Below are 25213 nucleotides of genomic sequence, written 5' to 3' on the forward strand. Positions count from 1 at the left end.
CGCCCGAGGCCCAACTAATAGTAGCGCCCCTTTCCAATATATATAAACAGGGTGTCCACCAATCGGGAAATCCAGGAATTATTAGTGAGTTTTTTTAACTGGGATCTATGCGTGAATTTTGTATTTCTACAGTACCTGGAATTTTCAATTTGCCGCGATCGCGCATGACAACATAGTGACGTTTCTGTGACCACGGTAGACGATAATATGTCTACACACGAATATGGAGGGATGATCAGAATTTTCCACGATCACGGAAGACGATGATAATGTCCACACAACCGCAGGAAACAGTGCAAGAATTGTGCCGCCAACGTGGAAGACGATGATGATCTCCACACAACTGCAGGATTTGACATTTTTTGCCGCAATCGCGGGAGACGATTACGATGTCTTCACGACCGAGGGAGACGATTACGATGTCTAAAGGACAATAATCATTTCTACACGGCCGCAAGGGATGATCAGAATTATACCGTGATCGCGCAAGACAATGATAATGTCCACATGATCGCGGGAAATGATAAGTGTTCATGTGTGATGTGTGTGTGATAAGTCTTCAGCCTAATTTGCTGAAGTTGATGTTGATCTCCATATGACCGCGGGAGATGATTACCACTTTGCTGCAATAACGGGAGGCAATTACTATGTCCACACGACTGTGGGCGACGATATACTGTAACGATTTCTACATGGCCACGAGGGTGAGCAGAATTTGATCGCGATCGTGAAAGACGATGTTATTTCCAAACGACCGCGGGAAAAGATCAGAATTGTATATCAATGGCGGTAGACGGTGATAATCTCCTCAAGACCGCAGGGTATGTTCATATATTGCCGCTATCATGGAAGACGATAATTATGTCTACACAACTGGGGAAAATAGTTAGAATTTTGATGTCCCCAATACATGTTTGGTATAAAAAATATACACTCCATGGTAGGAAATGCCAGTGTTAGAAGCACACTGACCAAATGTGCTTGTGGTCTTGTGTGCAGGCTAATTAAGTAATGTCTACAGAAATAGTTTTTTTATCGCCAATATTGGATAATCCAAGGTATAGTTATGAAATAACAACATAGATTATTAAATTAAAACCCTGTAAAGCCACTTTTTGAATACGGATCACTGAGCACAACTGTATAGCTAGTACTGCTAGCCACAATCAATATTTTGGTATTTCTCAAAATCAAACCATATGAAACACAGATACTTTTTTACTAGCTCGGTACAATTTGTTGATTTAGTTGAGTTATGAAGTTGCATTTGGTTAAAACAACATTATGCAAACAGGCGGTTGATGTTTTCAATGAATCAACCAAACCTTAGGGGTTTGCAGTAAAAATAGGGGTTTTGCCATTGGAAAAATCTTTAGCCATGCAGTACAAGTTATAGGAGCCTTCTTTTTTGTTGGAAATTAGTAAACATATGAAACCAAAATGGTGTCCAAATGGCACAAGAAGACAAACAGTTTATCAGGGGAATAAATTTATTTCTCATACCAACAAACTAATTTAAAATTGCACCATTTGTACTGTACAGACTAGATGAAGACCCCCCGCCTTCATCACCATTTTCAATACTTTAATGGTAATTCCAACATTTCACAGAGTAAAAATTATCCCTAATTTGTTTTAATACTAGTTGAAAATCTATTACCGAAAAACCTGTTCTCTGGCACGTTTTACAGCACAGTTCTTAAAGTATTGTTTTTTTGTTTTTTTTTTTTGTTATCCGTATAGTTTAAGTTAAATGAAAGAGAATTACATGTTTCACACACACTATTTGTTGTATAATCTGTTTATTTACCTATATTTATAATTAACATAAAGACAACATATAGATTCCAACAACATAATTTAAATAAGACTTAATAGTGTCGTTTTGATATGAGACAAAAATGTTTACCAGGCTTTTAACACCAGTGATGCTTACAAACGATACAACCGGCCAATTACAAAAAAGTTATCAGTAACAATAATCAACACAATCAAAAATATATCAAATATATATATATATAATATATAAAATCAATAAGAATAAAAATACATACAGCGAAAAAACCTGTAAAGCGTCGTCCGCCAACGGAACAAGATCAATATTAAGTCAGAAATATAATAAACAATTTTTAACTATAAATAATAAAAATATTTCTCTTAAAAATTACTAAAAAACTAATACGCAATATATACCGTAACTATTAAATCCATTAGGGACAACTTATCTCACACAAGACAATAATAACCTCAACTCAGACGCACAGCTATACAGCACATTTGTTCACCGTCTGTAAAGATCAAAGATCATGTTCGGTTTGAATGACAGAAAAAGTTGAAACACAGAATCAGTCTCTCGAGAGACACAGTGAATACAGAAGACACAAACACTTCACTCCCCTACAAATGCAATTGCTCTACCACTAGACAGAAGCATAGGTGCCTCACATCCTTACAAAAACAAATCTGTATACAATTATATACATAATTAATTTAAAATGTGGTTTTCCAATATGTTTCACTTCAATTCCGAAAGGTTGACGGAACATTGTTTTCGACATCTCCCAAACTACGTGTTATAGGGTGAGAGTTGACGGGCGCAATGTTTTCAGCTGACGAGTGTTGAGTGTTGGCAGTTTACTTGCGACCCTTGGTTCTGCGTGTAGACTTAACCCCCACCACTACCTCCGCTCCCGAACCTGTAGATAGCAGACAAAACTTTACACACGTCAATATGATTTTACTTGCAAATTTTTGTTAACTAGGTCTATAGCTAATCTACTTTTGTATACTGAAGTATACATCCCATCTTTTATGGGAACCAGCTGAAACCAATTTTGTATTTATGCGGAATGTTGTACAAGCCACTCACAGAGAGTACTACTGTTGAAATTCTATTGTCTCTCTTTTTTTATGCATTGATAAATTATCTGACATGAATAAAGCTATAGCTTTCAGTGCTTGTTTCAATTCAGCTAGTTTGTACTTGACATACAATTAATTGACATTGAACTCTTGCCAGTGGATGAATTCAACAACATTCATTACCATTCTAAAATGGGGGGACAAATATTGACTTTTAGATGGAAAAGACATCCCATCTATGTGGACCAGCTGTTACCAATTTGTATATTCAAAAAGGACATAGTTGATTGAGGCACTCACAGATTGCTCTAGGGGCTACAACTCAATTTTCATCCTTAGGTTTTGTTAACTGAGATGGTTGATGTGATAAAACTCACAATAAGTCACTCTATTAGTTTGACTTGGTTAAAAAGTTCTGTCGGGGAAAAAGGTTTAGACACTCGAGTTTGGAGCTCTGCAGAAAAGTAGCCTACTAACTTAGAAAAACACGTAGTATATATAAATTTTCCTTGTTTAATTCTACGTATTCCTGTGAAAACAAAAATTTTTTAGCTCGTTTAGGAATTTTTTTATGACAGTCGGAAGGCAAAAACTCCCTGTTTTTAGAGTAGCAAAAACGATCTTATGACTTTGAAAATTCGCACAACGTAAACTAAAAGTCAGAACTTTATCAAACTTTAATACAATATAGACACATATATAATGAATTAATTTGTGAAGTTTCAGAATTTTTACTCTACCCAAAAAGTTTTTGTTGTAACTTTTGTAAATTAACTTTTTCTCAGAAACGGCAAACGCTAGAAAAAAAATGAAAAGCTTGTTTTGAAGGTGATTGGTTTTTTATTTGAAATATTAATACTGTTCAACCAAATTGTTACACATGTTATTAATATAAATTAACAAAAAACTGGATGATCTCGCGCCTGCAAGGGGTGCAGACGCCATCGCCCGCGCAGGAATCCAGTGCAGTGTTGCCACAATGGACCTTGACCGAGCGTAAGGTGATTCACGCAGTGTGTGTCAAGTGATGACTGACTCACAGGAAATATCGTGTTTTGCATTCTTCCAAAGTCCAAATATGTCATCAGTAATCCACCTCAGTCTGTCCTCAACTTTAGATATTGTCACATTGCTAAAAATGGGTGCTAAATCTAAGTTGTCGGATTCTGAATACGCAATGATTGTCAGTGTGATATGTTTTTTTAGAAGTGAGGGAGAAACGTTAGGGGATAAGCGATATCCAGTATATCAAAAAGTACACGAGTGTTTGGGAAGATCGTTGTCAACAGTGAAGAGATGTGTCAACAGGACACCATGGTTGATCCTGCAACTAAAAATCCTAACATGTCTTGGAGAAAAGATCCTATTGTTTCCTGGATGGTGACGAAAAATATTCCACTTCCACCTGACGTCTTAGACTTTAACACTATGACAAAAGCAGAGCTTATCGTTCACGCCAGGCCATACTTCGGTATTCCTGAAAAGAAGCTGGACCAAATTATTAATCGTGTTCGTCCAGATGTTAAACTTGTGTGGCTACCCGTAGCACACTGCGAGCTAAACCCCATCGAGCTCATTTGGGCGTACGTAAAAAACAAGGTCGCCAAGGTAAACATGTCTAACCAGGCGGAAAAAGGGCGGTCTATGGAAGTCATGAACTCTCTGTGTCAAGAGGCTTTAGGTTCTGTAACACCAGAATTATGGAGGAAATGTGTCCAGCATGCGATGAAAATAGAAGACCGTTATTGGGAAGAAGATGGACTCACAGAAGATATCCCCAATGTAGAGCCTGTAATAATAAACCTCAACGTAAGTTCGTCAGAGGAATCGTCAGATAGCGAATACGAGATTGATTAATTTGATCAATCAACTTGTAAATATAGGTGTACAAGATGTAAATATTGTACATAATGTAAATATTGCATTGTATTTTTATTATTTTTTTGGACAACTCCAATAAAGGAAGCAAACCATTTTTAAACCTGCCGTTGGAGGTCCAATGCCCTCATTAGAAAAGGTGATGGGAAATGGTTAATAATATATTCTGTTCAGTTTTGGGTTTTGACTCAACAGTTCGCAGCCCATCGCTGCTCAGTGTCCTGGTGTTCAATTTGGCAACACTGTACAGGGTATGCGCCCAGCCAGAGCCGGCGGCGGTCTGGAAGTGCCGTATTCGGCCGCTGCATCCAAATTATATGTTAACTTATATAAATAATATGCGTAACAATGTGGTTGAGCAGTATCAATATTTCAAATACAAAACCAATGACCTTCAAAACAAGCTTTTCATTTTTTTTCTAGCGTTTGCCGTTTTTGAGAAAAAGTTAATTTACAAAAGTTACAACAAAAACTTTTTGGGTAGAGTAAAAATTCTGAAACTTCACAAATTAATTCATTATATATGTGTCTATATTGTATTAAAGTTTGATAAAGTTCTGACTTTTAGTTTACATTGTGCGAATTTTCAAAGTCATAAGATCGTTTTTGCTACTCTAAAAACAGGGAGTTTTTGCCTTCCGACTGTCATAAAAAAATTCCTAAACGAGCTAAAAAATTTTTGTTTTCACAGGAATACGTAGAATTAAACAAGGAAAATTTATATATACTACGTGTTTTTCTAAGTTAGTAGGCTACTTTTCTGCAGAGCTCCAAACTCGAGTGTCTAAACTTTTTTCCCCGACAGTAGGCATATTTGTCGTAAAATAGTAATTTGCAACAACACATTCGGTGTTGATTCAACTACGTCTATTTTAATTTTAAAAAACTGGCTACCACTTCAAAATAGGGATGGAACGTCTAGTTTAGTAAGTCAATGCAGTAATACACACAAGATCTGGGTTTATAGAAAATGTACTGTTTCAAATTAAATAAATGAAAAATACTAATACTATTTGGTTAGGGTACAATTTTTGTTAATAGTCTGGTAAATCACCAAGAAAACTCGAGAATTTAGATGTACATAAACCCGTCAGTTTAAATGCAAAATTGTATTAAACCACACAACTGGATAAAAGCAGATGATGATGTATCACAGCAATCTTTGTTTTTATACCTTCATGCTCAGCGGCGTACAGAAGCTTAATCTATATAATTAATAGGCTTGATACAAACTTTGAACACGACTGACAATGAAACAAATCTAGTCGTGTTTTATGGCTTCATGATCAGCAAAAGCTGTCATGATCAATTTATCAAGTCTTTACGATTCATTGTCCCACTTTGGGTAATACAAAAAACCAACCAGATGTGTGTTAAAAACTACTAAAAATACAAGTTACAGAATAAATTATACTAATGAACATAAACTATCGTGGTAATTTTTGAGGTATTTTTAGAATTTTATGGATCCAAAATTCATCCACTAACCCCCAGAAGCAAAGAAATTCAATTTACTTGAGCACATTTTTGGCTACATGGAACATTGTGATATTAGTAAAAAAGTATTGCTTTTCCCCTAACTGGACACCCTGGTTAAATTGCATAGTTTAACCAATTATTGAGACAAGAAAGAGTACATCTCCTGACGCCCAATAAGATTAAAGAGCTTGTACAATCTTTTGAAGAGATTCTAGCTCTTTAAGAATGCCTACATTAAAAACAGCAAAATAATTTTGAAAAGACATGACTACTCACTTCTTGTTTTATTTGTTCGTTCAGGTTGCGAGCTAGCTTCAGATTTTCTCGTTTTCTTTTCCGCTGGCTGCGTATTTGATGAAACCGATGATTTCCTCTTACTTCCTACCCTTGTTTCAGTTTTCTTCTTTGCGGGTTGAACTGTGCTCTTATTATTGGTTGTGGCAGATTTTGCTGCTGCTTTCTTTTCACTTGGGGGAGGTGCTTTCCTTTTGGCACTCTTTTTCTTTCTTTTACTGGTTTTCGGTGAGGTTTTCTTTTTAGCTTCCTTTTCTTCTTCTTCTTCTTCATCGTCGTCGTCTTCTGGTTCATCGTCCTCTTCATTTGACGTTGATTCTCCTCCGTCTGATTTGACTGATCTCTTCCCTGATTTATTTTTTGATTTCTTTAGCTGAGACTCGTCTCGGAATAGAGAAAGGTCCACTGGAACATAATTTACTATTTGTAGATCAAGGCATTTGAAAATGTTCAACAGTTTACACAGTCAAAATCAATCTATCATTCACTAGGGTCACGCCTTTTAATGAATTAGATTGATTATTTCATTTAGGCCTACTATAAACAAACATTACATGATAACTAAGTAATAACATACAATCACTATTACTTTATGAATAGTATTATTTTTTTGGTCTCAATTAGAGCTGCTGAGGACATATACTTAGTTAGCCTAATTAGAAAAGTTATGGAACAAACAGACAAAATATTGATTTCAGAATTGAAAGGATATATTACAGATACACAACATTTTGTCGATTTTGAGGTCAACTGACAGAGAACAGGGAGTGATTTCGCAATGAATAAATATCAGCCTCAGGAGATGAAAATGAAACTGACTGAAGAGTTCCGATTAGGCCATGATATAATGAGTAGAATTAAGTCGATTAAACATCCCATTCTTAACTGGTCATTCATTGGCACGCTTGCTATACATTTATTTTCAACTGTTCTATGTAGTGTTCCTATCACCCCCCCCCCCCCCTATTTATGTACCACCCATTCACCTAACTGCATAAGCCCAAAGAATTGCTCCTTGATTGCTAAGATGTACAGATGTAAGATGTGTGTGTTGTATTGCTAAGATTGCTACAGTAGAGATCCAATTCACAAACAGAACATGAAGTGGCAATATTGGATGGCACAGAAGTGAATTAAAAACTGATTACTAAACATGTTCAAAATATTTAAAAAAATGTTAAATTTCTCCGCTCTCAGATCTGCTAAAGACTTTTGAGTGTTTCCAATTGAAACCACTAACGTTTTTCTATTTTAAAGACAGCCAAATCCGGCACAATCCCAGGATAGATTTTCACATTACTTCAGTCTAGACCTAGGGATCACGGCATTATCACTTGGATAAAATCCATCGGTGATTTGGTGGGATTTGAACCTAGGACCGAAGTCATGCGCTCTAACTACTAGACCAGCTCGCTCCCCAAATTCTATTAATAAACCAAAAGCAATAAAAGTAATAAAACAATAAAAATCTTTAACCAACTACTCACATCCGTCAGGATGCTCTTCGGTCACTGGTGGTTTCTCTGACACGCCTTTCTCCACATCTAAGGCTCTCTTGAGTATACTCTCTGTGCGTTGCTGTTCTTCGGCTGGTAATTTGAACTTCTCTTTGTCTATCTTGTCCAAGTTAAGATTTGTTAATATACAATCAAAATCTGAAAAAGATCAAACGGCTTTTTTAAAGAGTGTACAAGTTTGTTTCAATACAAAAGAGGGTGTGTTACTCCAAACAAAAATATAATTTCTGAAATGTGATAGTGAACAGGATATGAAATTGCATGAAAAGTAGGCTTTTTAGAGGTACATGTGTATATTTTTACTTAATCCCCCAAGGGCTTGCATAGTATGAATGGAGAAAGTAAAGTTTTTGTTGTTTTCCACTGTAAAATACAGTAGACAATAGACAATAGACAATAGACAAATAATCTTTATTTACACATTCATTAAGAATAGTAGTAGCGTCAATTTACAATTTTTTCTAAATGTTTGGTTGAGGTGTTGTTTAGTCAAAGACCTGTTGATGGTATTCTTCTAAGGAATAGAAAGGTCGATTAATGAACCATTGATGCAAAGCTGGTTTGAGGTCATCTTCTGACTTGCTTCTTAGATCTGGAGGTAGCCTGTTGTAGATTTTCATTCCTGCGTATGAAGGTTTCTTTTCAAACTGTGCCGTGCGATGTTGTGGAAGGTTGTACTGCATGGTGTTTCTCAGGTTGTGTTGGTGCATTTCGCCACGCCTTGTAGGGTTATTTCTTACTGCAAATAACACAACTTCCTGGATGTAGAGTGCTACAAGGGTAAGTACTTTGAGTGACCTGAATGCTTCCCTGCAGCTGTCGAGTCTGTGGAGTCCTGCAGTTATTCTGACTGCCTTTTTTTGTTTTCTGAGAACTCTTTGCATGTTAGTGGCAGAGGTTCCACCCCATGCTACAAGTCCGTATCTCATATGCGACTCGAAAAGTGCAAAGTATGCTACTTTTGTTGTCATGTCATCTGTTGCATTTTTTATATGTTTAAGAGCATAGATGGTTGAACTTAATTTTTTACATATATTGTCCACATGAGGGGTCCAGGTTAAATTCTTGTCGAGTGTGATGCCCAAAAACTTAGCTTCATCTTCCACTTCTACATCTGGGAGTCGTGGCACTTCTTGAGATTTACGGCCAAAAGCTATTTGAGTTGTTTTAGACGTGTTTACTGCGAGATCATTGTTATAGCAGTATTGGTAGGCCATACTGAGTGACACATAGGATTTTACTTCTAGATTTTCAGCTAGTGGTTCATTAAACACTAAGGTTGTGTCATCAGCATACATAAGAGTAAGGCAGGCGTCTCCTATTTGTTGCGGCAAATCGTTGGTAAAAAGAATAAACAGTACCGGACCCATAACTGAACCTTGGGGAACTCCTCGATTTATTGGTTGAAAATTTGATCTTGTTTTTCTTATTAGGCTGTTATCTCTGTGCCTTAGTTCTACAAACTGACTCCTGTCTGTAAGGTAGCTTTGAAACCATTCTCTTACTATCCCTGATACCCCCAGGGAATCCAGCTTTTTAATGATTAGCTGGTGGTCAAGGCAGTCAAATGCCTTACTGAAATCAAGAAAGATTCCTGTTGTTAGATTTCCTTCATCTAGGCTGTCAATCAGGGACTCAATCCATCTGAATTATTGCTGTTGTTGTGGATTTCCCTTTTGTAAATCCATGTTGAAGGTTGTTTAGTAGGTTGTGATTTGTGCAGTGGTCTAAAAGTCTTTTTAAAACAACTTTTTCGTATATTTTGGAGAAGGTGGAAACGAGGGAAATTGGTCTGTAGTTGCTTGCTTCTAATGTGCTACCTTTTTTAAATATAGTAGAACCCTGGTTAACCGAAATCGGATTACCACAACAGTTCCATAAATTGATACAGGGCTAAAATATTAGTACAATATGTAATATGTAAACAGCAAGGCGTAGTGCCAAGCCCCTCTCTTTAGAAGGGGCCTTTTCTATCCCATTGCAACATTTTTGTAGCTGAAATAAACTGCTGTATTGTACAGAGATTATTTTAAATTCATTTTTCCATACAACATGGAAGTACATAGGCTATTTTTAGCATATCACAGGTTAAAGAAAAAAGTATAAAAGTAACCAAACAGTTTGATATCTGAAACGGCTCTCCCCCTTTATTTCGGTTAACTGGGGTTCTACTGTACGTAAGAAAATAAAATTTTTACTAAACCAGTGTAAACTATTTTGATAATTTAGTATTTTGTGGTCCTTTTAACTCAAAACAAAACTGTACAAACCCATTGCTGTAAAAATTATGGTTCAAAAACTATTGTAAGTAACTTATGTGATTTGCCCATTCAAACAAAAGAAAATCGGATTTAAAATAAATACAACTTGATCAATTTTGATTAAAATTTAAGTATGTTACGGCCCTTCTAACTTTTAACGCAATGGTACGTAAAGATTAGAGTTCAAAAGTTATCGCAACTTATGTGATTCCCTCCGTAAAATAGCATAAAACCGCCACCACGTATCGTGTGTGGTGCGTTCACCGTATGATACAAATAGCTGACAAGCTAATGGAAGAAAGTATATGTCAGATTGCTGATACCGTTTATTTACCTGTGTGATCATAAAAGTCAGGGGAGTATGTATCCTTCCCTTCTTCTTGAGACAACCATCGAATGCGAATGCGTGGACTACTTTTGTAGATATTCTGCATAGCTTGGCAAACGTAAAATCCTCCTTCAGCGTTTCTTACGGCTAAAAATTCATTCCTGCAAAAAAAGGTTAGACTGTATTATACAATATTATATACAAAACTTTTATGTCAATACAAGTTTGCAAGAAAATATTAATGGCATTTTTTAAATATTTTACAAAATAAATATACTTTCATTCATTCAATGGTTATTTTTAAAGGCCAGAAGTAAGGTTACAACAAATTTACTAAAACTGTTAAACAAAAAGAAATTAATTCCTTTCTATTTATAGTTAAAATAAGCAGGATATTAGTTTAGTTCAACTATGAAGGTTTTAAAATAACTATTGACATCTATATTATTAATGGGCAAGCATGTTTCTTTAAATACTTTTTCTCAGCTTGTGTGCATCGCAGGGAAAATCTACGGATACTGTTTGAAAGATATTTTCTTTTTTATTAACATAGGTGATATGGGTTGCCATGCTGGTGACGAAATAAGAACAAAATATAAACTGAAAATCAAAACAAATGAAGAAATTTCAATCACTTGTTTTATTTACAGTGTGGGGTGAAAATAGAGAAGACTGTACTTTACATATTTTTGGTCGAGTTTTCAATCACTGGGCGACCACTAATTACAATATATAAGCCTCCAGTTGGCCCATATTTATTATTCATCTAACTTGCCAGTATCCATGACAAAGCCTTCATTCACTATTTACAATGACATCAATAATTGTTTTGAGGAATTTATATCCTACTAGGAAACATTAATATGTAACGTAACATCCAAACAGCCTGAATTTAGTTTACAAGGACAATGTATCCACACAAAGAAATATAGGCATGACCAGCTCTCATCCACGTAGTTCATGCAAAAATCTTTTTCGAAATTTAAAAATCCACACCCTAACAGGACTGTACATCTTGGAATCACTAAACTACATTCATTCAGCTAAAAACGACCTCCCAGAATCAATTCAAATCAACCATAGATATAATACTCGAAATGAAAACATTTTTAGATTTCCAAGGCACCATTTGACCCTTTATGAAAAAAGTCCACTATATGCTGGGCTGAGGCTGTACAATGTGCTGCCTGCAAACTATAAATTGCTAAATGAAAATAATTTTAAAGATAAAATAGGTGAACTCTTAATTGACAGAGCCTTTTATTTAATTGCAGATTTTCACAATGCCCCTTTAGTTTAGAATAGTTTTATCATTCAATTTTGTTAATTTATATTATCATCTTGATTACTATTTTATTTTTAATATTCTGACAATTCGAACTCTGACAATGCACCTATTCTGTATGTAACACATGTAAAGAATGTTATGTGCAAATAAAATATGTCTATGTCTAGGCATATAGTCTCAACAGGCAGTCATGAGAAGTTTAGACGAATTTAAATTCAGAATGTAAGGAAAAGTCTTCAAATTTCAAAATTTGAAAGAAAAATGGTCTTACTTGTAAAATACGATTAATTTATCATCAGCTGCCTTCGAAGGGGTGGCCTTGGAAGATTTGTTGATCTTGGCAATAATGTTGAGTTCTGGTATAGGACTCTGGTACGGCTGAGTGGGAAGACGAACTCTCTTTGACTTGCGATCCTCATCCTTACCCTCTTTCTTAACCTCTGGAGTCTCTGGCACAACCTTTAACAATACATTCGAACACTTAACAAACTAGTCTAGGGGTTTAGGTTAATAATGCAACATGCAACATTAGGGCTTATGGCTTAGGTTCTAAAGAACTTACTGACTACCATTGGGCTGGACGCATCCCTCTCCATTTTTTAACTTCCTCTTAGGCGTAAAAAATACATTTTAGACACCGCATGAGAGAAATGTTCATTTTTCACAAATAAACTACCTAACTTGCTTGGTTGCTGTGTTAAACCGATTAATTAAATGAGGTTGTTAAATGTGAATATTTTGAAGTTCAAACCATACAGATTACATTGGGGACTTTTGATATCTATCTATATATTATTAGGCAAGCTTGTTTTTTTAAAACCTTTTTTCTCAGCTCGTGAGCATCGCAGGGAAAATCTACGCATACCGTTAGAAAGATATTTTCCTGTAGAAGTGCAGAATCCCTTTAAAAATTAAAATAGGCTCAAAAATAAGCACAAAAAATGGATTTGAAATTTTAAAAATTTCATAGACTAAGTTAAGATTGAAGACGGAACAAGGTACGTAACCTATTATATATTCGAATATCAGTCTTGGTGGCAAAGATGTTTAAATTTTAAAATTTAACATGGGCTTATGGGTTTCCACGCTGGTGACGAAATAACAATAAAATGTAAACAGAAAATCAAAACAAATGGAAGAAATTCCAATCACATGTTTTATTTACAGCGTCGGGTAAAAATAGAGAGGCCTGAACTTCGCTTCTAGTTGATGTGAGCCACCAAAAGACTGCGCTGATCTAAATGACTAAATTTCTGTTGAATACACGATATTTTTTACCAAGTCAAACTTTTTGAATGAGCTATAAAAACTGTTATGACCCATCAACTTTGTCAGCAACAAAAACGACCACAACGACCACTAGAGTATTTATTAATGCATAGGAATAGTTACTAATAATTTGAAAATATAATCTACTGTTCCAGTATTATTTTTAACAAGTTGGGCTTTCCAATGATCCATTAATTAACAAAATCGGTCCAGTAGAAGTCTAGATGTAGTTGTACAAAGTTTAACAAAAATATCCCTAACTCAGTATTTTCTCATTATTATAAATTCGGAGGTTGCTTAGCTTTTTTGCCAATAACTTTTAAATGGTGAGGAAATCGACAAAGTGAAAGGTGATATTCTGAAAGAGAATAACATTTCCTACAAATTGATACCATACACTTCTTGGAAACACTCAAAAAAGGCAGCCAAAAGTCTCACCCAAATAAAAACTACCTAACAGTTAAACCAAATAAAAAAAAAATACATTGAAAACCCCTTTATCCAATGTATTTCTCATGAAAAACATGTTTTTTTTTAATTTTTCACCATAAATCAAAATAAAAACAAACTTTCATAATTATTTGCAAATCTACACGAATTAAGCTTTCCAACGACCCATCAATTAATAAAATCGGTCCAGTAGAACTCTATATTTAGTTGTACAAAGATTTTTTAAACTGAATTATATATAGAAATAGATTTTAAAGAGGACTAAAATGTTAAGAAAAACATGGAATACAGTGCTCAACACTTTGTTCATACCTTCCTAGAATGCTCAATCGGTCACTTATTAGAGCCTATATGCTCAACAGTGCAAAATCCTTAGTAAGTTTATCTTAAATAAATAACAAGGCAAGTATACCTAATACTTCCAAATAGGGATCTTGCAGTACACATTTTGCTGACAGTTGCCTAATTCACACAGAACCCTTCCCCCATTACGTAGTTTTACAATCTGTTTCTTTCAGTAAGAATATTTCATGTGAGCACAGAGATCACTCGAAACAATGTTTTTAATGGTTAGGAATTGATAACCTCATTACTACAAGCAAGATTCTGAACTTGAAGTAAAATTTAACATGGCACCAGAACAATTCAATTATTATATAATATTTATAAAATCAAATATAGGATATAAAAAACAATGGTATGCAGAATAGATTCAAACATACTTTTTTCTGTTGCTGAAATTAGTAGTTACCTACCTTAGTTTCTCTCTTCCTCTTAGTTGCCTGCCTGGGAATGGTGGCTACCTTCATCTCAGGCTTGGCTGGTGGCAAACTGGCCTCACTTCTGGACACCGACGGAGCCACAGGTTGTTCAGCTGGAGGAAGTGGGGCCTGAGCAGGAGCAGGGGTGGTGGGGGGAGCTGTGGCAGCTACTGGGGTCGCAGGGACAGGAGTAGGCACAGCAGGTGCAGGAGTGGGGGTGGGAACTGCTGGAACAGCTTCTTGAGGCTGTGATACCGGTGCTGGTGCTGGTGTAGGAGTAGGGGCAGTCGGAGGCTGCGGCGGAGCAACTATCGCTTTGGACACTGGCTCAGCTGGTTTCGGTGGGGCTGGTTCTGCTTTTTTCTGGAGATCTAGTTTAAAAAACAAATTATTTAAAATTAAGTTAACTTACTTTAGTGAATTATTATTACTCAGGGTGTCTAGTGTCCCATCAAAATAAAATTCAAAGACAATTCCAGGTTAAAAATTTAAAATTTCCAGCACAGAACTTGCTGCCTAAATTAAGAAAAACTTACTAACTTGTAAATAGGCTACCCCCTAATACTGTACATTAAAAACCCTTTGACGTATTCTATGATTATTTTATAGCGAACGCAACCACATCAGTGATCACATCTTTTGATCGTGGCAAATATCCGTCATTATTATTTAATTTCCTGCCATCACACCAGCAACATTAGTGGATGCTGTGATGATTTCTCTTGTTGTCAGTTATCCATGATACCTATCCATGATCTTGAAATGGCCACAAAATTTGCGATGGTTTCCGCCATCACAAAATTTTAGTCATCATTATTTGCAATTGCAGCAAAATATGTGATAATTTCTCGCGATCAGGCCACATGATTTCTATCGATCTCGGCAACATCCGTTCATCTTCCCGGCGATCATACCAACTCCTTTGTTTATTTCTCACAATCGCAGCAATAACTGTGATCTAATATAGGCCTACCGCGATCGTGAATAAAACCTGTGACAAGGTCATCTGATGCAATTATCTGAACCCCGTGACAATTTTTATGATGGAAGCAATGGCCGTGATAATTTCTTGTGATCATGGCAATGTCCATTTTCATGATATATTCTTGTGTGATCAAGAGTTTTTTCAACTACAAGAAAAACAAGAACAATCTGTGATTTCAAACCGATTTTTCAGCTATTATTCTTATAAATTTCCCGGTTCTTCACAAAATTCACGTAACTTACAACTCAGATATTTTTTTCGGTCATCAAATTTGTATGTAGGCCTACAATTCCCGGTTTTTCCAGGTCGGCTGGACACCCTGTTATCAAATAAATCTAATACAATCGAATTGAATTAAATTTAGTAAAACAAACTTAACCTACACTATAAAAATAAATAGGCCTACCAGATTATTTGCTTAAGGTAATTTTAGGATAATGCATTCTTTAAGTGTGATGTGCCACCTAGTTTTTAAATGAAGTTTAATTAGCAATGACGTGTGTTGATCAGCCTATTGTCACATATATAGGGTAAGCGGGGGGAATTGGGTGGGCGGGGTAATTGGGTGGTAAAATTTTTAACAATTTTTATATTTTTTATTTATTGATATTTTAACATTTAAATGACATGTATGGACAGCCAATCTCCTCAAGAATAAGCCATAACCTTTTCAGATTTGTACCTTTAAACATTTAAAGGAGGGAAATAGTTTTAGGGACCCTTGTCATTTCGCGATTCTAAAAGTTGTATGCAAACTTTTTCAATCTTTCATATAAAATGCATTAAAATTTTCATACATGTGAAATTACATTATTTTTCACCATAAAATGAATAACAATATACCAAAGAACATGCACAATACTTATCTTCATAATAAAACTAAGTTACTTCTAATTTTTTTTTTTTCAAAAATGTTACCACCCAATTACCCCCTTATGGGAAATTGGGTGGTAAATTTTAAAACTGAGCTAATACTGTTTCCTTGGCTTAATTTAATTAAAAAAGGCAATAATAATAATATTTTGTGAATATAATTCACACTAGAGTTTTTGTTTTGGTATTTCACCACTACCACCCAATTACCCCTATACCAATACCATTAACCCTATACCACCCAATACCCGTGAGTTCACGTCACATTGGACTGAACCCAGACGACCTAAAAAAAGTCACAAAATTGTATTATAGTTACTTAAATAGGCATAGAGACTGCAGTAGCGACTGAGCTGATGTAGTAAACTAGTGCATTAGGCCTACATTACTTAGTTTATACAGCATCCCTTGTTTTATATCGTGCGAAGGACTGGAAAATCGTGCCTCATTTTCTAAAGTTTTGAGACCATATTACATAATTTAAACCTTATTAGAGAAGAATCTGTCCCTATTTTCCTGTTAATATTATTAATGTACTCTTTATATTATGAATTTAAAAACTGTAGGCCATAATATTTAATTGTGGTTAAAGATTTTTTTTAATGTGCGTAGTTCAGGAAAAATATGTTTGTTACCGCAAAATTTATGGTAAATTTTGTTTGTTTTTTATTAAACCTAGTTAAAAATGTTGCTTTTAGTTTCCTTTATAACACCCAATTTCCCAACTTTAATTAGCATTTAGTGTTTATGGATTGTTGACCTACCACCCAATTACCCCCATGGGGGTAATTGGGTGGTAAAACACATTTTAATTTTTTTAATTTTTTCGGGAATTGCGGGAAAAAAATAAAACATGAAAAAGATAGCTTTTTGTATTATAAAATTAATTAAGTAGCCATTTAACAACAAAAATAGGAAAAGTGGCCTAACCAGATACATTTGTAAAACATACCTCCCAATTCCCCCTGCTTACCCTAACTAAAAAAGAAGTGATAATGATTTTTACTAGATTAGTTCAGTGATTTAGTTCCTAGATGGTATTTAAAGATAACAAAACTAGTAAGGGGGCAAACCCTTACTGTATCTTTAAAACTTACAAATTTATACAGCCATTTTTTATTATAAAATAATAACAACGATAATCACAGCACAAGTGACCATGTGCCTACAATAAATCACTCACCAAGCTCAACTGGAGGGGCTGTAGAAGCAGATGGTGGCTCGGCAACTAGGTTTTCAGGCAGTGTTTGAATCGGTGGAGCTTTGTTCTCTTGTACTTCTGGGACCACGGGGGCCTCAACTTTGGGGGGCGGGGGCGGCGGCACAGCCGAGACCTGCACATCCGGGGCAGTAGGCACAGCAAGAGCTGGCGGGGGCTGATTTTGTGGTTCCATACCATTTGACGTTGGCTTCACAGACATAGATATCGGAGCTGTAAGATCTTTAGGTTTTTCAGGCGTACGAGGCAGTGGTTGTGAAATAGGCATCGGAGGGATGCCGGGTTGGTTCGGAGGGACGTACTGCTGTGCACGGATGTCTGACATGGTGAGACTGATGGGTGTGTTGGAGTGGTTCACGTTGGCAGGTTTTGATGGGGCGATGGTTAGCGAGGGAGGAATCTGCATCATGGTCGACACTTTAGGTGGCGTGGTGGCGACTGGAGGAGGCACGTTGACTCCGGCTGGGGGCAGGACTGGTTTCACTGGAGACGCACTCATGGCACTCATTATAAGTTATCCTGAAACCCGACAAAACATTTAATATTTGTGACTCCTACACCAAGATTTTCTTGATTATTTTTGGATATTTTTAGGATAGGCCTAATGCAGGTCTATATGGTTTTAAAAAGACACTGATATGTTTTACAACATAAAAAGGTGCAATATGACAATACAAACAAAAGAGCAAGTCAAAGTTTGATGTTTTGTAAAAATTTGTCCATCTGTGCAATTTACTGTAAAAGCTTTCAACTAGGCTTAGTTGTTAAGAGCAAAATATTTAAAATAGTTTTAATAATTTTTAGAAAACTTTTACAACTATTTTTATTTTACCGTACTTTATTTACCCCTGCTACCCTTACTTTGCTACCTAAGGTATTGTTGTGGCTCAGTATACCTGAAGCACTTAATGGTGTTAGGATGACCCTGTTATTACGGTAACAGCTTTAACTTAGTAGGCCTCACTATTAATTTAAGCCACAGATTTGTTTTGTTTTGCCTATCTACTTTCCATGGAAAGTAGTGGAGGTTATCTCCTTCCTTCGTAAAAATTATTTTGTTTTTTTCATCATACAGCATCATATTTGATTCCTGGCGGTTATGCTACTTGGAACTCTTACGTTAATTTTAGTAGCCTAAGGATAAATTGGATAACACAATTTGAGTGACTTATTTTTCAACAATGAAATTCTAATCATGTTAAGTTATGCCGGTACTTATTTAGGTACTTTGGTATTATCCGTAGGTCACCCTTAGACAGCACGCTGCGGCCATTATGTTTGGTTGGTTTGTCAAAAATGGGGAGAACATACTTTAATTGACTTACTGCCCAAATTTGACATGATTACAATTAGCGACCTTTGAATTCTGCCTCCCAGAAGGCAGCTAAATAATGGCTCATCTGGCATTGTTTGAATCATAATGAAACGAGGGAAGTCCTACAAACATATTTATGGTAACCCAACCTAACAAACGCGCGCTGTAAGGGTGGCCTCTGGATAGTACCAAAGTAGGTACCCTTATTACAAGTCATTTTATTAATCTTGTTTGAATTAAAATTGGTTTTAGTAAGCCTATTTCATTAACCCAGATTCCGGTAACTTACTAACTAACTTAAGTAAGTTAGTCAGCCTTATAATTCACAGACTTGTTTATATTTATGAAAATTGTTAAAGTATTTGTTAATTTACCTATTCGGCATTTATTTACTATAGGTGCCTCCAAAATTTTTTTTTAATTTTGATATCTTACTATATAGTTTTTTACCTCCTGAATCCAAATATAGCATTATTTTTCTCCGCTGATGAATATTTCTCAAGATATCACCGTAAAAATATACAACATTACAATAAACAAGGTAAGACGGATGACATTTACAAGTGGAATGAACTTTAGGTTAACTAAGCCTAGCTGATTGTTTTTCAACCACATGACAAGCAACTGGAAGCAACAACTTTTGAACTTTACTAACTCACTCTGATTCTGTCATCGGCAATAGGCCTAGTAACGTCACTTTACTTCACTACAACTAGAACACAAAACAAAAATACTCATACTATAGCCTAATGCTAGTGCTATAGTAAGTCTAGTAGTGTATAGTAAGTATGCTAGTAGCTTATACTAGTGCTAGTAAGTCTGCTAAGCTGTCACAAGTTCAGGTTAAGTGAAGAGAGTAACGCGGTTGATGAGAAGAATAACATCGTTGATTAAATAGCATCATTAACTATAGAAACATTTCAAGTGATTTTGCAGTCAATAATGTTTTTTATATAAGGAATTTCATCAAATTATGGAGATATAGATGGACTTGTGGACTAATTATACATGTAGCCTAGTTCTTACTTAGGCATGTCAGGGTGGTAGGTTGTGCTTTATGTGAATTCCTGACTGCATTAAGTTTTTTTGAAATTAGGTCAGATCAGGTAAGATAATATTAAGGTTATAATGAATCGAGTTGTTAGTTTAGGCTTAGCCTATGTCGCTTGCAGACTGTTTTTGTAAAATTAAAATCCTGAGAAAAACACATCAAATTCCCTACTTCAAAAATGCAAACTGAATTGCAATGGTAATTTGATGTGTTTTTCTCATGATTTTATTTTACAAAAACAGTCTGTGAGTGGACGTGGCATAAACTAACAACTCGATTCATTATAACCTAACATTAACTTACCTAATCTAACCTACCTTCAAAGGTCTTAATGCAGTGACAAATTCACATAAAGCATGGCTAATCACCATGACATGCCTTTTCTGACATCAAAAGGAGTTTGTTAACATTCTAGAGGTTTGGTTTGGTTAGGTTATGCCTATATCACAACAGCACCAATTTATTATGTTATTTATAAACGGTGAAATATAAATCATTAATAAGAATAAAATACTGGTAACAATAATAGGCAAATATTTACCGTATTTACACTGGGATTTGATGTAATTTTGATATGTCTACTTACAGTATTTTTAACGCTGAATCCAAAAATGCAATCAGTTTTTGTCGGAGAGATTCCTAAGTGGCCGTAGTGGCCGTAAAACGAAGGTTAGGATTACGAATCTAAGGATAATTGAGCGGTGCGGTTGCGGTACTGTACTGAAGGTAATGGTAATACGGCAAGGTCTGGACGGGTCCGTACTGAGTGAAGACTGAAGAGTGAGGAGTGAGGACTGAGTGAGAAGAGCAAACAACTGTTTACTTGATCTAATGCGAAATAAAGTATTCGTTTTGAAACCAAATAATCAGTTCAGTTCTTATTTAGGCATGTGAGGAAGGTAGGTCGGACTTTATGCGGATTCGTGACTGTATAAAGTCCTTTGAAGTGAGGTTAGATTAGGAAGGTAAAGGTTAGGTTATAATGAACCGACTCATTAATTTATGCAACTTCCAGACTGTTTTTGCACAATTAAATAGTGGGTGAAACACAATGAAATAATGATATCAAAAATGCGCAAGCATAAAATCCGCATAAAACCTGACCTATCTTCCTCACATGCCTTTTCTCACATAAAATGTGATTTAAACATTAATATTAAGGTTGGGTTGGGTTAGGTTGGATTAGATTAATATATGTAACTTCATTTATTAGTTGCTGATACATTAAATTATGCACTGTGGCACGTTTTCACTTTTAGACACAATGGGATTATGTACCATGGGATTATGCACTATGGCACGTTCATTACCAGACGTTGAGGCATTATTCAATGGTTGAGGATTGGAATGAGGACGATGATCATGTCGGCAGTGGCCTAGCTTCTATTAGGCCTACTGATATTTTACGTGAATAAATTCTATTTTGTTTTATAATTTATGTTCATGTGATTAATAGTTTATGTATGGTAGTTGATTTATTGTATTTTATAAACAGCACCAAAGTCCATTTTCTTTTTAAAATCTAGTTATTGCATATTGTAACTCTGATTTTGCTCTCATGGCGTCGTGTGTGGTTTTGTATGTTTAGTATAGAATGTAAACTTACAGCTGTTTCCACTCCACAAACCTTCCACCCCTTTTAGTGTTAGTCGCCACTAGAACTTGGACTCGTCCATACCACAAATATGTTAGTAAATCAACAAAACTGAAGCGTACGGCCACTTAGGAATCTCTCCGACCAAAACTGATTGCATTTTTGGATTCAGCGTTCAAAATACCTACTGTAAGTAGACATATCAAAATTACATCAAATCCCAGTGTAAATAGGGTAAATAATTACCCAATAATAAATTACAAATGTTTTAACTTATTGGTCTTAGAAAGTAAAAAGTGTAATCAGGTGAAAAGAGTAGGCTACCAGTATTTGGTCATGTAAAACTTAAAATGGCCAATTAACTTACTAGGGCTTTGTTTAAGTTTAGGACATTCAAGGATAAGTTAAATATAAACACAATAGAAAGTAGAAAATAAATTAACTTAGCCTAGTGTAGGCTACCTCCAAACACTGGTAGGCCCACTTACACTTCCATCTATCGGCACAAACAACCAAATGAGTAATATTGATTAGGCCTATTCGATTGAATTTGATAACTCATAATTTATCGATCGATATTTTAATTCGGTTTTTTATATGGAAGTGTACCCCAAAACACTAGACTACAACCTAATGACAATTAGGCTTAGGCCTAGCCTAATTTAAGACAGAGGAGATCTGTTAAGAGTCCTCGGCCAAGCACCAATTACTGTGTGTTTAAGCTACGATGATGATAAATGCGGTATGCCTACAATAACTTAGATACTATTGAGACTTCAAGGCCTATGCCTATAGCCCAAATAGGAATACCTAACTTAATACCTTGAGTTACTCTATAATTTGGCTGCTATGGAGTTAAATATATGTTAAATATAAATTATAGATTATGTTTTATATAAAGGTTGCCTAGGACCTAGGCTAGCCTATATGCCTGTTCTTTGTTTTGATGATTTTAAAATCTTGGGCATATCATACAATATTGCCTCAAGCATTATTTAATGAAAGTTGTAACCAAGTGTTATTAGTAAGGGCAAAACAAGCATTTTCCCTAAAAAAAGTTACAATTCATAACGGGACAAAAACTAAGAACCCAAGGACCACCACAAGCCTTTTGCATGACTATGAAATTGTGACATGAAACACATCTTCTTGCAAGTAATTTTTAACAAGTATTCTTGTAATGCGAATTTTAAACTCAAGAAGATTGTTTTCTTGAGTTAATATTATCATATTGTTGAATGGGGTAGTAATATCATAGCATCATAACAATTACTCTGGCAACAAAAAGCAACAAAATAATAACAGACCCGACTCTTAGGTGAGCTTCAGGCTTTAATATAGCCGAATTTGAGACACCAAACCACACAGAAACAGTTGCACTAATAATTCTTCAAGCAACAATTATACTTTCTTCACGGATTACAGAGTTTATGAGACAAATTCACAGAGATTTACTACAAAATTACCTCACGAATAACTAAGCATTCCGCCATAATGTCCACAAATTTCCCCTTCAGAACTGAAATTCTGAGATGGCGTCTACTTCTCCCATGATCCTTTGTAAGGACCATTCGTGCGCGTTGTACTTCCAGTCTAGAAAGTCACGCGCATGTTTAATTTTCCCGCCAATCATTCAGTAAAGACATACTATAACTAAATAATAGGTAATTAAATCTATACTCTTTTATCTTAACATTTTTGTAATTAATGCCATACTTTGTGCTATATTTCATATCAATCAATCAATAGAACATAATTGAACTCTATTTCTGGTCAATGCAGATAGGTTATTTCTAAAATAAACACAATCCGCTTTAAGCCAGAAGCTTGTTAAATCTTCATAACAAAATTCCTTGAAATGGCTGACAACAGTTTTTAATAAAACCCAGCTTGATTCCTTACAATGAGACAAATCATCACTTAAAATTGTACCAAATACAAGCTGAGAATAAAGATACTTGTTTATGGCAATGGTCGAGTTAAAGGCGGCCGTGAATGGTCTCATTTTTTTACTCTGGATGTTATCACTGGGGCGTTAGAGAAAAGTTTTCAGAGGACCAGGCAATAAAGTTTAAAACTAAGTAAAAACAACTCATAATAGTATATTTTGTACCTACCTAGGGCCGAAAATGAGGTTTTGCCGCCTCGAGATAGTTTTTAAGTTCGAGACGAGACGAGAACTTAAAAGGATCGAGAGCTGCAAAACCATTTCGGTCCATGGTATGAACGCTATTTTTCACCACACTATACCCCATTACCACTATTCACCACAATAATAATGCACACTGATAGTGAACACAACTTTAACAACTACTCAATTCAAATCCAGAAGAAAGCCATGAGGATAGGGTCATCTGCTGGCTACAAGCAGCACTGCCGCCCTATATTCATCCGGCATAGGGTGCTCACTGTATTCAGCCAGTATATCCTCGACATCCTTGTACTACTCAAAGACAAGGTGGGACTCTTTGGCAGGAGGGAGGAGGTCCACACCCACAATACCCGCAGAGCCCCAGACCTTGACATGCCTCGGTGCCGACTTGCACAGACAATGAGGAGTTACCCGCGTTCGGCAATTAGGGTATATTCAACACCTTGCCTAAGCGAGTGCGTGACATGGACCTGCCAGACTTTAAGAGGGAGATACGTGATGGACTGCTGAATAGGCCATTGTACGCCTTGCATGAGTTTGAGAGTGAACCCCTTTTTTTAACGTGACACGTCCGCCACAAAAGTAGAAGTAAAAGTATATGTAGTTATTTTTTAATGGTTTTATAGTGTTTATATGTAAATAGTAACATGACGCAATCTATCCGACATGTCGGTCAACGATGTAGAAGACAAGTATTTCAAGTAAGTAAGTACTAACTGTAACCGAGTCTTTTCCCCGGGTCTTGATCGGAGAAAAGATCGATAGTGTGTCACCGCCTTTAAATTATATTCCAAACTAGCAACAATCTTTAACTCCTTTACCACCATTTAAGAGTTGGGGCTGGCTTAGATACACGATTCATTAAATTCCATCTCCATGCCGTCTTGCACGGAATTGTGGCAGCATTAATCTCATTCATGTTAGCAAGTTTCTTTGTCCCATCAATAGAGGTTGGGGCATTTTAATTTTCTCCATGAGTTGCTTTACCTTTACCTTTACCGGTTCTTCATCGTTGCCCAGCCATAGCTGGATAGATTGCGTTAGTGAAAAAATTATAACTTTAAAACTTTGACTATATTTCGCCACTGACTACCTGTCTACCTGACCACTGACTACCTGTGGAGATATGAAGGTTGGCAAAGCATCTTGATTGTACTTGAGACTGAGAGCAGGAAATGTAATCTCGCAAAATTATATGTTTCCTGTATTTTTTTCGGTATTTTTCCTGCTTTTATAATTTTTATAAAATAAAGTTATCTAACCGATTCAATCACACTGTTATCTCTACAGCTGCATGGCTCTACTCACGAGCTAAACTTCGCCTGTAAAACCCAACGTAGCGAGAAACAGACTAGTACAGGAAAAATACTAAATAAAAATGAAAAAATTAGTTCAGGGATGAAACTTTGGTTTTAACTTCGTTTCACCAATAGAAGTCAAGATCCAATGAGTCCCTAACAGTCCCGATGGGGGAACATGGTTTTTAGGGGGTGGGGAGGGGGAATTTTGATATAATTCATTATTCACGATTTGAAGTCATTTAGGAAGTCGTTTTTAAGGTTTGTTTACACGGTGAATCGATAGGAACCATATTTAGGTCGATAGAACCACCTCTATAAGAGATTTAGCATATTGGT

The 25213-nt window shown here is 35.8% G+C and overlaps 1 protein-coding gene across 2 annotated transcripts; it reads right to left on the reverse strand.

Annotated features, from left to right (window-relative positions):
- Positions 1–1472: 1472 nt before the first annotated feature.
- LOC128992148 (ras-associated and pleckstrin homology domains-containing protein 1-like) lies at positions 1473–22992 on the reverse strand. 2 transcript variants are annotated; one of them, XM_054415586.1, is made up of 8 exons: positions 22891–22992; positions 17429–17983; positions 14382–14758; positions 12179–12366; positions 10626–10780; positions 8001–8168; positions 6496–6918; positions 1473–2696 (listed from the first exon to the last, which is right to left on the reverse strand). In XM_054415586.1, exons 2-8 carry the CDS (start codon positions 17970–17972, stop codon positions 2635–2637), a joined length of 1917 nt encoding a protein of 638 aa, XP_054271561.1. In that variant the 5' UTR covers positions 17973–17983; positions 22891–22992; the 3' UTR covers positions 1473–2634. The 2 variants fall into 2 exon arrangements, with proteins under 2 accessions (XP_054271561.1, XP_054271560.1); XM_054415585.1 differs by having other exon boundaries at positions 22732–22968.
- Positions 22993–25213: the final 2221 nt, after the last annotated feature.

Source organism: Macrosteles quadrilineatus, unplaced genomic scaffold (genome assembly GCF_028750875.1).
Source record: "Macrosteles quadrilineatus isolate MER2022 unplaced genomic scaffold, UCM_ALF_1.0 Scaffold_4__1_contigs__length_99947679, whole genome shotgun sequence".
In the NCBI taxonomy this organism is placed as follows: domain Eukaryota; kingdom Metazoa; phylum Arthropoda; class Insecta; order Hemiptera; family Cicadellidae; genus Macrosteles; species Macrosteles quadrilineatus.